Genomic DNA, 13,392 nt, shown 5'->3' with positions numbered 1-13,392 from the left:
CAAGTGTAATTAGCACCAAAGAAAAAACTTCAGTTACTTTTTGTTTCACCAACACAAAGGGATTTTTTAAAACATAACGCAGGCCTGTGATCTTAAAAAATCCAATTAGTACAAATGGGACTATAAAAAGAAGTAACTCCACCCCCACCCTTAGTTCTTGTTCTCACTTCTTTTCCTCAGAGGCAACCAATGTTCTCAGTTAATTATGAGTCTCCCCAGAAATATTCTATGCATATACTAAACATGTGTACAGAAAGAGTTCTAAAGCATTTTTACAATCATCTATAGCTACTTTTTAACTAGATTAATTACTTATCAACTGTAGTGAGCACAGTGATGCCCTCCTTCTGCAGATGTACCAGTTTACAGGGCTTGATGTAGGGAAAGCAAAAGAGGGTGGAGGAAGACTCCGGGGGACGGTGTACATCCCAGACGACCAGCTTCCCTTCCATCGTCGCCGAGAGTATTTGTGTTAAATTCAAGTGAAAGACGGACTGGCTAAATTTTCCCACAAGCTTGTTGAATGTCTGTGTTTCAAAAGACAGAGTATGAGTTATTATTGGTAATAAATACAAAACAAAGCATTTGTCAAAAATGTAACATTTTTATAATACTGTGCTGAAATAAAATGAGGAAAAAAAGAAAGGGGAAAAAAACATAAAGAATCACTAAAGGCCTTCTCCCATGGCTCTTGCCATGGTCCTGACAGTCCTGAACCTCCTAAAGTTTACTAAGAGCAAATGATGGGTTGCTTACTGCGTTCAATTAAACTGCTTGTTTAAAGCAAATGAAAGAGTAGGTAATCACTGTTTATACCAGGCCAACTTCTACAGAGGTTTCAGAGGCTGATAAAGAAATTGACGTCCTTCATGAGCAAAAGCATGCTCTGGTTGTAACATATCATAAAATAATTACCCCAGTTTCCTTTGATCGTGAGATATTTTCACATCAGTAAAAATTATTTAAACACTTATATAGAAATGCCCTAAATAAGAGTCCTTATTAAATTTGTACTACAAAATAAGGCACTAGGCCGTTTTTCTTAGGCAGTGTCTTAGAGATGAAGTATAGAAAGAATACAGAACAGTGATAAAAGCCTTTTTAGTGAATGTTCATGAAATAAATGAAACTCAGCAATGTGAAAAAGCAGGTCTGCTGCCTAGTTCTCTAAGTATGCCAAGAAGATTGTGGGGTTGTGTCCTCTGACCCAACACAAGAGGATTAGTAAAGAAAAATTGGCCAAACAAGAGCACCAAGTTCTTTCTAAGAGCAGCACTGTTTCAACATAAGGCATTTTTACCGTTTCAAATTGCAGTAAATGCTCATTATTTGCTGATTCTGTACTTGCAAATTTCATCTACTTGCTAGAATTTATTTGTAACCCTAAATCAATATAGTACTTTCATAGTCATTTGCATATGTGTGTATTTGCAGTATGGCAAAAAAAAAAAAAAAAAAAAAAAAAAAAAAAAAACTTGACTTACATGACACATACTTTCCCAGCTGAAAGTCAAACAAGGAAGGGTTCTGCCATCACCTTGTTGATGGACCTTTATTTATTTATATGTGGTGCTGAGAATTGAACCCAGTGCCTCACACATGCTAGGCAAGTGCTGTACCACTGAGCCACAGCCCCAGTCCAGGGTTCTGCCTTCTTATTTCAGTTCTCATACTATAAAAAAATGTTCTTTCCATTTAGTGCTGTGTGGCACACACTTTTTGGTGTTTTTTGTTGGTGATTTCAGTATTTAAACCAGCCCTCAAACTTAATGCTGAAGTGCTATCTAGAGTCCTGAGTACAAGAAGGCTATGATGTGCCCTGTGGAGGAAATGCATGTCAGATGAGCTTCATTCAGACATGAGAAGTTCTAGTGCTATTCATCACGAGCCCCCTGTTAATAAATCAGTGTTGTATATTAATGGTGTCTTTAAGAAGAAACATGCATAAAATGATGCTGAGTGTTAAAGATGTGACCAGGGGCTCACAGGAACCTACTGTATTTCCCCTGGGAGTGATGGGTCACTATTCACTAATTCAGTACTTGCAGGGACTTTATAGAACATAGCTACCTTGATTAATGAGAGCTGACTACTTTTTATACTCTCATTTCTGGAAAACAAGTTTGCACACAGAACCATCTTTCCTTATGTCCATTCATTCCATCTTTATTTTTTTCTTTTGGCATATCCTTTTTAAAAGTAATTTTTACAAATCATACTAAGAAAGAACAGGAGCAGTAAAGTCACCATAAAGTGTTCCCTGAGGGCAGATTATGTGGGCATCAAAGGGAGGAAATGCTGTAGTAGACAGAAGCCCAGTTCCAGCTCCGGTGCAGGGGCTTGAAGTAAGAAGGTGAGAAGAAACATTTTCTCCACATCTGGTTCCCTACCTTCTTAAATAGCTGAACACACTCTTTAAAAAATTATTCTGAAACTGAGCAGCTTCCTAAGAGATCTACTCATGTCCAGCTACTCCACTGGCACGACTTCTAATTAATTCTCATTCTTTGTCAATATGCACATAAACACTATAAAATCCATTGCTTTTTAGATATTTTCTTATATGGCATTTTACTTTTTTTTTTTTAGAGAGAGAGAGAGAGAGAGAATTTTAATATTTATTTATTTATTTTTCTTAGTTTTTGGCGGACACAACATCTTTGTTTGTATGTGGTGCTGAGGATGGAACCCAGGCCACACTCATGCCAGGCAAGCGTGTTACCACTTGAGCCACATCCCCAGCCCAAGGCATTTTACTTTTAACAATATTTCTGTTGTTTTCAACTGACAATTTGATAAGGGCAAAGGACCCAAGTAAAACTTTTCCAATTATTTCTCAGTGGTTCAATATTAAGACATTCAAACATGATCTGAAACAACTGAGCTTGCACATACACAATCCTTCTCCACAGAATCTGGTATATAAAAATGCAACAGGCATACTCACTTTTTCTGTTAAGAGTGGGGCACTGTGAGCAAGTATGTTTTTCTCTTCACACTGATAAGCAAAGGAAAAAAATAATCACTACCAAAAAAAAAAAAAAAAGGCCTAATTTCCAAAACAGGAACTACATAATAGCAAAATCAAAACAAACACATCTAAACAGGGTCAGAGATTTGCAATCTCTACAGCTAAGAGAACCTACCATCTTAAGGAACCTCTAAAAACATTCTCAAAGAAAAGCGAATACACAGAAAATGCCAGAGTGACTGAGACTTTAAATGGTAGTTAATAAGAATTTTAATTCTGCATTAATAAGCCTTTAAAGCTAAAATAAACAGCTGAAGCAATGAATATTACTGACAATTAACAAGTCAATGTGCTTTTGTTTTGCATTTTTTAAATTGAGGCAAAATGCACTTAACATGAAATTAACTGCTAACTATTTTAAAGTGTATAATTCAGTGGTATTTATTATATTTAAAATGCTGTGCAACTACCGCTATCATATTTTCTCTTTTTTCCCACTATCACATTTTCATCACCCCAAAAAGACCCTGTAACCAACTCTCCCACCAAGCCCCTTATAACCGCCCTGTCTATGGATTTGCCGATTCCTGCATTTCACATAAATGGAATCAGACAATGTGTGACTTTCTGTATTCGGCTTCTTTCATTTAGAAAAAAAATGTTTTTGATGTTCATTCACATCATAGCAAGTGCCAGTACTTCATTCGATAATATTCCATTGTATGAATTTGTCTCGTTGTTTACCTATTCATCAGCTGATTGACAGTCGATGGACATATGGCCTGTTTTGACCTTTTGATTATGGTGGAGATGCTGCTCCAATGAGTATTTGTGTAGCACTATTTGTATGAATGCCTGTTTTCAATTCTTTCAGGCATATACCTTAGAATTGCTGAGTCATATGGCAATTCTACGTTTAATTTTTTTTGTGTAGGGCTGGGAATTGAACAAGGTAGGCAAGGGCTCTGCCTCTGAAGCACATCCCCAGCCTCACCATTTTTTTTAACCTTTATTTTGTTTATTTAGTTTTAGTTTTAGTTTTTTTTTAATGTGGTGCTGGGGATCAAACCCAGTACCTCCTGCTAGGCAAGAGCTCTACCGCTGAGCCACAACCCTAGCCCACCCAGCCCCACCGTTTGTTTAGTGATGCTGGGGTTTGAACCCAGGGTGTGTGCATGCTAGGCGAGCACTCTATCAACTGAGCTATCTCCCCAGGCCCTAACTTTGTTCTTTAATGTCATTCTTTTTTCCTGTGTTGGTGTATATGCTACTACCGATCTGTTTGCTAATTCCTTTCTGAAAGGAAATAAAGTCCATGATCTCAAAATACACTTTTAGACCTGTAACTATATTCAAATAAACATTTGCTTTATTACTTAAAGAAATTTAATTATGTTTCTGACTTAATATGCTAATTTCCAATGGGACTAAAACAAAGACTATAATTAAATCAACATTTTGATATAGTCATTGCTCCCTAAATACAGTATTATTATATTACTAAAATGTCTGTATCCAAAGAATAAACTTGTACCCATATTTAAAGAAATAAAAATATTTCTACTTACCCATGAATAATATATTGCCTGTGTTTTACTATTGCTCACCAATTCTTTATTATTTGTTGGATTAAAAGTAAGGTAGTTCTGAAATAGGAAGTATGAAAATATATTACATGATATATTTTGTTTCTCTCTGGTTAAATTGAATGTTAAAAAATACATATTAATGTTAAATAATATATATGTTAATAATATGTATAATTTGTTTGGTACCAGGGATTTAACTCAGGGGCACTTAACCACTGAGCCACCAATCCCCAATCACATCCCCAATCCTTTTTGTATTTTATTTAGAGACAAGGTCTCACTGAGTTGCTTAGTGCCTCACTAAATTGCTGAGATTGGCTTTGAATTCAAGATCCTCCTGCCTCAGCCTCCCAAGCCACTGGGATTACAGATGTGTGCCACTGTGTCCAGCTAAATAATAACAAAATACCCCTTTTTTTTTTTTTTTTTTTTGGTCCTAGGGACAGGGCCTCATGCATGCTGAGCACACATTCTACCACTGAGCTATATATCCCCAGCCCCTCTCCAATGTCCTCTATTCTGTGTCCTTGCAGACAAGGACTTCTGCATTCACGTTTCTAAAATTGACAGGGCCACAAGAGATCTTGGAACGAAAGCAAGATGTTGGAAGAAGAGTTTGATTCCTGCCAAGATTGTGCATGGTTTGAGTTGCTGGCTTCCTTCCCCCAAATAACTTCTGCAGAAACTACAGAAGTAAGGGAAACATTACATGCAGAAACAAAACAATGACAACAACAACAACAACAGAGCGAGAAATTCCCGGGGAGCCAGAAGGCCTGTATCTGGAAATGTGCACTGGAGATGGGCAGCTACAGCCAGAGATAACGGGCTACAGGGGGCAGCACTGAGACAGGGGAAAGCTGTTTATGTTCCAGGCTAGTCGCTTTCACCCCAGCTCCAAACCCATTCCTTTGCCTACTGCTTAAACCATCCAGGCCAGAGGCCTGGGGGAGGGAGGACCTGATAAAAGCAAGTGCACGGACCAGAACCCTCCAAGACTGACTACTTTGCCAAGTCTTTGTGGGCATGGTGGCTACATCTGTAACCCCAGCAACTTGGGAGGCTGAGGTAGAAGGATCACAAACAAGTTCAAGGCCAGCCTGGGCAACTTAGCAAGACCCCATCTCAAAATAAAAAAAAAAAGGACTGGAGAGAGGGCTTAGTGGTAGAACGCTTGCCTAGCATATGTGAGGCCCCTGGGTTCAATCCCCAGTTCTGAGGGAAAACAAGTTTTCTTTGAAGGAAGTCATCATCCCAAACTTCAAATTATTTCTATACTTTTTAAAATAGAACACTGAGAATTTAATGAAACATAACCAGACATATGAAAGGGGCAGATGCAAATGACTGAAAACCAAGTGGGTGAAGCAAGAGGCCGACAGGAGTCCAGGTGTGAGAATAACAGACGCAGCCTGAAAACTGTGATTAATAGGCTCAAGAAAGCTAGGATAAGAAGATCTCAGCAGATACTGCTATTTTTTAAAAAAGAAGCAAATGGAAATTTTAGATCCGAAAAAAAGATTAAAAAACTCAAAAAGATGTTTTAAAAGGAAATTATATATAGCCAAAGAGATGATTAGCCAGTAGAAAAGAAAGATAAATTGTAGCAGAAAACATCCAGACTAGATCATAAAGAGACAAAAGGATATAAAAACAAAAAAGAGAACAAAAGACCAACTGGACACAATAAAAAAGGCACAACACATTTGTAATTAGAGTCCCAGAAGGAGAAGAATATAGCAGAAGGAATATTTAAAGAAACAATGGCTAAGAATTTTCCAAAACTGAGCAAAGATATAAGCATCCCAGGTTCAAGAAACCCCCCAAAAGTAAGCTTTAAAAAATCAACAACATACCCCTATACAAAGATACATCACTGAAAAATAAGAGAAATTTCTAAGTATCCAGATAACTTTGAAAATACAGATAGGGGCTGGGAATCAAGTGCTCGAGCACTTGCCTAGCATAAGGCAGTGGGTTTGATTCTCAGCACCACATATAATTAATTAATTAAAAGGTCCATCAACAACTAAAAAAAAAATTTTAAAAGAAATACTGATTGATGGCTGATTTCTCAAGAGAAATGGAAGAAGTCAGAAGACAATGGAGTCTTATCTTCAAATTGCTGAAAAAAAATAGAATTTTTTACCTGGGAAAATATCCTTCAAAAATAAAAACAATTGTTGGGTATGGTGGCATGCACCTGTAATCCCAGTGGCTTGGGAGGCTAAGGCAGGAGGATCGAGATTCAAAGACAGTCTCAGCAATTTAGTGAGGCCCTAAGCAACTTAGACTGTCTCAAAGAAATACAAAAGGGCTGGAGATATAGCTCAGTGGTAGAGTGCCAAGAAACAAAGAAAGGGGAAGGAAAGCAGAAAAAGAAAACTACCATGAAAATGAAAGCATATATTTATGCAAAGGCTTGTACATGAACATTCATAGCAACTTAATTTTTAATAGCCTCAACTCATGTCCACCAACAGTGAATAAACAAATTGTAACATAACCATGTGCCACTATTCAGCAATAAAGAGGAATAAACTATTGATGCATGGAACAAAATGATTGAGTTTTTTAAAGAAGCCAAAGCCCACAGCAAAAAAAAAAAAAAAAAAAAAAAAAAAAAGTTCACTTATATAGAATTCGGTGTTGGAAGATTGATTAATGGATCAGATCAGACCTTGGAGGCCATAATATGGTGTTTTGTTTTTATTTTAAGGGTAATGAGAAATCATACAAGGGTTTAAGTAAGAGAGACATATATATTTTACTCATTTAAAGAACATCATGTGCCTGCAGGGGTAGAGTGTTCAGGGGTGAGGCCAGAGTGAGCTCAGAGCCCCAGGGTAAGGAGCTGTAGTCACGAGGTAGAGGTGACTACGGCCTGGACAGGATGGCAGGAGAGATGCAGGGGAGAGGAACAACTTCAGGGCATCTTTAGAATGGATGAGAACACTCAAGAAAGCTACAAAGAACAGAAGGAGGAGAAGGGGGAGGAGGGGGAGGAGGAGGAGGAGAAGGAGGGGGGGAGGAGGAAAGAGAATAGAGAAAGAGGAAGTTGAATTAAAACAGATGAAGAAGGTGCAGGAGGAGGAGGAGAAAGAGGATGGCTTAGAACTAAATCTGAGGAACACTAATATTTATCATGTATGCAAATGAAAGAAAAAAATCCACAAAGGAGCCAGAGAAAGACTGGTCTCTGTGATAGCACAAAAAGTGTCTTGTAAGCCATGGATGGAGCTGCTCACAGACAAAGAGTAAAGAGATCTAACATGGTCATCCCACTGGCATGCCGGAGACCACAACAAGCATGGTTTGGATAGAGCCACAGAGTGGGAAGAGTGGAAGAGGAATGAAAGGAGCCCAATGCCCATCACCCGTGTAAGTTGTGTTACACTCAGAGCAACAGTGAGGATGAAAGAATCACAGCTCGGCAACCAACAAGGATGAGTCCCAGAAGCAATGCTGAGCAGATGAAGCAATAAAATATACTTCAAATATATCAAGGTCAAAAGCAGGTCAAACTAAATAAGATGGAATTGAGGGATACATAAATAGAGAAAAGTATAAAGAAAACAGGGAATGTATAACACAAAACTTGGGATAGAGGTTCACTGCAGGGAGAAAAGAAAGCAAATGAGATTGGGGACAGGGATCAAAGAGGGACACGGTGGCACATGCTTGTCATGCCAGCTCCTCGGGAGACCTTGAAAGAAGGATCAAAAGTTTGAGGCCATCCTGGGCAATTTAGTGAGACCCTGAATCAAATAAAAAATAAAAAGGGCTGAAGGTGTAGAAGGTGTAACTCAGTGGAAGATCACCCCTGGGTTCAATCTCTAGTACCAAACCAAACATCCAAACACACACACACACACACACACACACACACACACACACACACACACAGTGGGCTTCTAGGGTTGGGCCATGTTCCATGTCTTGATCAGTGGTAAGTACACAGGTACATTTTGTTTTCTTCTTTAAAATATACATATTTTGCATTTGTGCTTTATTTAACAACAACAACAACAATATGTGTGTGTGTGTGTGTGTGTGTGTGTGTGTATACACGGTGAGGTGGGAAGCAGGCTAGCCAGCCACCAGAACATCCAGAACAGCAGAGAGCTCTTTTGCTCTTAATGGCTGAACTCAAGGTCACATGAATCAGTTCTCTGGGCGGCTTTCTCCGGCCACATCCCCTGCTCAGCTAGGGTACCAAGAAGGCAGAGTTCACTAGGGGAGGGGGTATGAGCTGCCCAACAGAACTGTCTGCAATGATAGAAACGCTCCATGTGATCTGTGGTGCCAAATATAGTACCTAACAGCCACATGTGAGTGCTTCCAGGGCAGCTAGCAAGACTGAGGAACTCATCTGAAGTTCCTCATAATCATAATCAATGTAAATTTAAATAGTGCATTCAGCAAAGTCACAGGATGCAAAATTCTCCTGCATTTCTGTACACTAGCAACGAATGATCTGAAAAGGGAGTTAAGAAAACAATTACAATTATAAGAGCATAAATAAGAATTAAATACACAGGGATAAATTTAATCCAGGATGTGGAAGATTTGTACAAAGGAAACTAAAACACTGCTGAAAAAAATTAAAGAAGATATAAATAAACACAAGACATCTGGTGCTCAAGGACTGGAAAATAATATTATTAAGAAGACACCAGCACCCAGAGTGACCCACAGACCAGTGCAGTCTCTACAGAGCCCTGAAGGCACTTTCCGCAGCAATAGGAAAACCCACGCCAAGTCACCACACATACCTGACTATGTATTAGTGCCACTTTAAGAAATAAGGACATTTTTTTTTTCAGAAGGGAAAGGAGGGAATCAGAGCACAAGGACTGCATAAAGACATATATCTTGCTGAGTCTAGTGACCCAAACCCTCTTTGGGGGTTTTAGACCCTGTGAGCCGGGTAGGTGCCCAGCACAGGGCACATCCTCAACAGATGTATAACGAATGAAGGATCCGAGGGACATTGTGACAACATGGCAGACAGGAGTGACACAGGAAAGCAAGAGACTGTGCAGAAATGCTGTAGGTGACCTTGCCAAATCACCTCATGTAAACTGAGAAGAATAATGATAATTTCCCTCCATACTTCAATGAGCTTCTGATAAGGTTGAAGCAGTTAAGAGCACGTGTCTAGAAGAGGAAAGTCTGCTAGCTGGGTGACTTCAGACCGATTATTGAATAATTACTAATAGTCCACAGACATTAATATCTCCTTGATAGCATGTTTGCCTGGATTATGTGAGATCATGTAAGTAAAGAATTTAGCCAAATCTGGCACATAATAAGTGCTTGAACTATATTAGCTTTTCTAAGCAAAGATAAACAAGGCCTGGGATATGAAAGTACTTTTAAAAGTGCTGCTGCACCACAGCAGAATTCCACCAAAGCAAAAGGTAGGCTCTGACCTGGCTTCAGTGTGAGGTCAGGCTGAGGGTTATAGGACCAGACTGACCTACCTGGAAACCATACTCCTTGGGGAGAAGGAGACTGCACGCCGGTGTCTCCACTGCCAAAGTCCACTTCCAGATGCACACTTTCTACAAAGGAGAGCACAGTGAGAAGGCCTCTGAGGGCTGCTGCAGAGAGCTATGTCCCTTGTGGTGACACGGTAACATCAGGCAACTAAGCAATGGACCACAAGCCAAGCCACAAAGCAGGAAGCGCCAACTCTGCACCATGGAGTCTGGTCATCTCCTGGGAATACTTCAGAGGCCAGCTGGCTGGAGCAGAGCTGACTGTGGGGACACCTGACAGGTTGACCAGCTTGCTGAGGCCAACCCAGAGGGCCCTTTACCTGGACTTCAGCGTCTGAGATGGTTGCCAGATACTTGGCGTCACGGGTAATGGCTATTGCCCTAATGCCATTACCTTCTGGGCAGCTGTCAAATATGGTGTGCACAGGAATCCTGCAAAACAGGACAGGGAGGAACAGCATCCAGCTCAGCTCAAACCTTCCAAAAACACAGCAAAATGTGGTCTATCTACACAATAGGATATTTATGTTTAATTGATCCATTATTAATCACTAATAACAACATAAGAATATCTGTATCTAGTTAATTTATTCATTATTACTCACTATTCCATAAAATGGAGTGAAGCCCTGACACAGGCTACAACGCAGACAAAACTTAAAAGCATGATGCTAGCTGGGTGCGGTGGTGCATGCCTGTGATCCCAGCAGCTCGGGAGGCTGAGGCAGGAGGATCTCAAGTTCAAAGCCAGCCTCCACAAAAGTGAGGCATTGAGCAACTCAGTGAGACCCTGTCTTTAGATAAAATACAAAATAGGCTGGGGCTGGGGCTCAGTGGTCAAGTACCCCTGAGTTCAATCCCCAGTATCCCTCCCCTGCCCCACAAAAACACATGCTAGTGAAAGAAAACAAACACAAAGGCCATGCATTCTGTGGTTCCATTGATATGAAATGTCCAGAGCAGGCAAATCCAGAGACAGAGAGCAGATGTGGTTGCCAGAGGCTGGAGAGCAGATGGGAGGCTTCTGCTCCTACTGGGTACAGGGTCTCCTTCTGAGGGGATGAGAATGTTTTGGAACTAGACAGAAGGATGAGTGCACAACATTGGGAATGTACTAAACGCCCAACCACCTGCACACATCCAAATGGCCAATCTTATGTTTTGTGAATTTGCCTCAGTAACAACCAACAGCCTAACAGGGAAGAGGACACGAATGCTGTGTGTTAGAGCTCACCCTGCATGAGCTCTAGTGGCCCTGTCACCTGTTCCCAGGTGCCAATTCAACGTGAGGCGCTTCACCAGGCATGAAGGATGCAAATATAAAAACCACAACTAGGACAAGGCCCAGTTCAGGAAAATGGGTGCCCCCTGCACACAGAGAACAAATAAGCACCCCCTTCCTGGGAGCAATGTAGCTGTGACTATCTGAATTTTAAACCCTATCTGTACTCTAAGGCCCAGCAATTGCAACTCCTGTAACTTTTCTTAGAGAAATAATAGGAAAATTAAACAAAATAAACCAAGATGCATCTTCCTGGTGATGCTGTGTTAACAGCAAAATGAAAAAAAGCAAAACAAACCTGTTAAAATAAGAATTTTTTAAAACTATTATGGCAAAGCCATCGAGTGGAAAACTTGGCTGCCACAAAAAGAATGTGATAGATCTGAGAGAGTAACCGAGAACTTTGTGAGAAGAGCATATCATGAAACAAATCCATAGTGTCATTTTGACTGTGGCACACACGGGGACGTGGGTGTGAGGGCATTTATATGTACGAGAAAGGCCTGTAGGAGTGACTGCAGACTGTCCACGGTGGTTGCAGTCTGGAGATGGTCTGGCCGAGGAGGGACTTTCCTTTTCTACCTGCACGCTTCTGTACGCGTCCCTGGTAAGGACTTACAACTGTACAGCTCAGGTGGAGCTTGATGTGTGCAGAATTTAAGCAGAGGACCTTGACATACCTGAGACAGACAAAGAAAGCAAGAAACCCCAGCAGCACTGGAGCAGGTGGGCTGTAACATGGGGTTGGGGGTCCACATGCTTCTGTTGTGAGGGGAGAGTGGGTGGCAGTAAGATGGAAGCCAGGGGCTGGAGCTGTATCTCAGTGATAGAGCACTTGCCTAGCATGTGTGAGGCACTGGGTTCCATCCTCAGCACCACATACAAATAAATAAAATAAAGGTCCATCAACAACTAAATATATATATATATATATATAAATATATATATATATATATATATAAATATATATATATAAATATATATATATATATTAATATATATATATATTAATATATATATATATATATATATATATATATATATATATATATATATATATATATATAAAAGATGGGAGCCAGGCAGGCTGCGCCCCACTTTGTTCCACTATGGTGTCCTGTTCCCAGTGAATTTAAATGGGCCTAAGTTTGTCACGTTGGCGCCCCAACTGTCTTAACCAAGTCCGTGTCTCAGCTGAGGCCTACTCAGGTTCTGTCATTTCACAATTCACTTGAAAGGCAACCCTCAAATTCTTGGGAGTGACATAGTGGAGTTCTCAGTGGGAAAATGTATCTCATCTCTGAAGACATTTAGAATTAAACATGGAGAAGTCAGTCAAATCCATAGAAGTAACATATTTATGATAAGAAAATTTGTTCTTCTTTTTTAAGGAATGCATAATGTTTAAGAGAGTTTGACATATCAAAGTTTTACCAGATTAGATTTGATTCTAATTTAAAACACATAGTAGATTTAGACTTATGATTTTAAATTGAAATCCTATTAAGTTGTACAATGTTATAACACTTAAGACAACTTAAGATTTGCCATATTTGTGTCTAAATTTATTAGATTTCTAAGAATTACTTAAGTACCAGTGAAGAATTTGTTAGACTACTAAAAACATGTAAAACTGAATATATTAAATTTATAAATGCAGTTTAAAATGCTTAAAAAGAGCTAATAATCAAATTTGTGAAGCCAAACATTAATCCAAGCTTTCTCAAAAGTGATTACAAAAATATGCTAGATTTATAAATGAGTAAGTGAACAAAATGCTTAAGGAAGCATTTTGTTTGTAATCTGTCACTTTAATACAGAGGATATTAATTCTAAAGCCAAAACATTCTCTGAGTAATCTTTTCTGGGTCCCAAAGCCACCATTTGGGAGATCACAAAACTTGTATCCACGTTACATTTGAATTGTTAATCACAGATATGCTTTATTTTCGATTTGGAAAAAAAAAAAAGTCACTCCCTTCAAGATGCTGCATCTAGCAGGGGAACAGCTTCATAATGAATAAAAGATCATCAGGCCAGAACTGC

General features: G+C 39.5%; 1 protein-coding gene across 1 annotated transcript in view; it reads right to left on the bottom strand.

The window, feature by feature from the left end:
* CFAP251 (cilia and flagella associated protein 251) overlaps positions 1-13,392 on the bottom strand; it is a gene marked incomplete at its 5' end in the record, with an annotated part of 74,515 nt that overhangs the window by 36,207 nt on the left and 24,916 nt on the right. Inside the window, 5 exon segments of the mRNA XM_081288452.1 lie at positions 313-527; positions 2,948-2,998; positions 4,540-4,617; positions 10,047-10,127; positions 10,385-10,496. Coding sequence (XP_081144578.1) covers positions 313-527; positions 2,948-2,998; positions 4,540-4,617; positions 10,047-10,127; positions 10,385-10,496 — 537 coding nt within the window.

The sequence above is a fragment of the Spermophilus citellus genome (genome assembly GCF_964194105.1).
Source record: "Spermophilus citellus genome assembly, chromosome: 3".
NCBI lineage: Eukaryota > Metazoa > Chordata > Mammalia > Rodentia > Sciuridae > Spermophilus > Spermophilus citellus.
The sequence above is the reverse complement of the archived record's forward strand: the minus strand, read 5'-3'. Positions and strand labels throughout refer to the sequence as shown.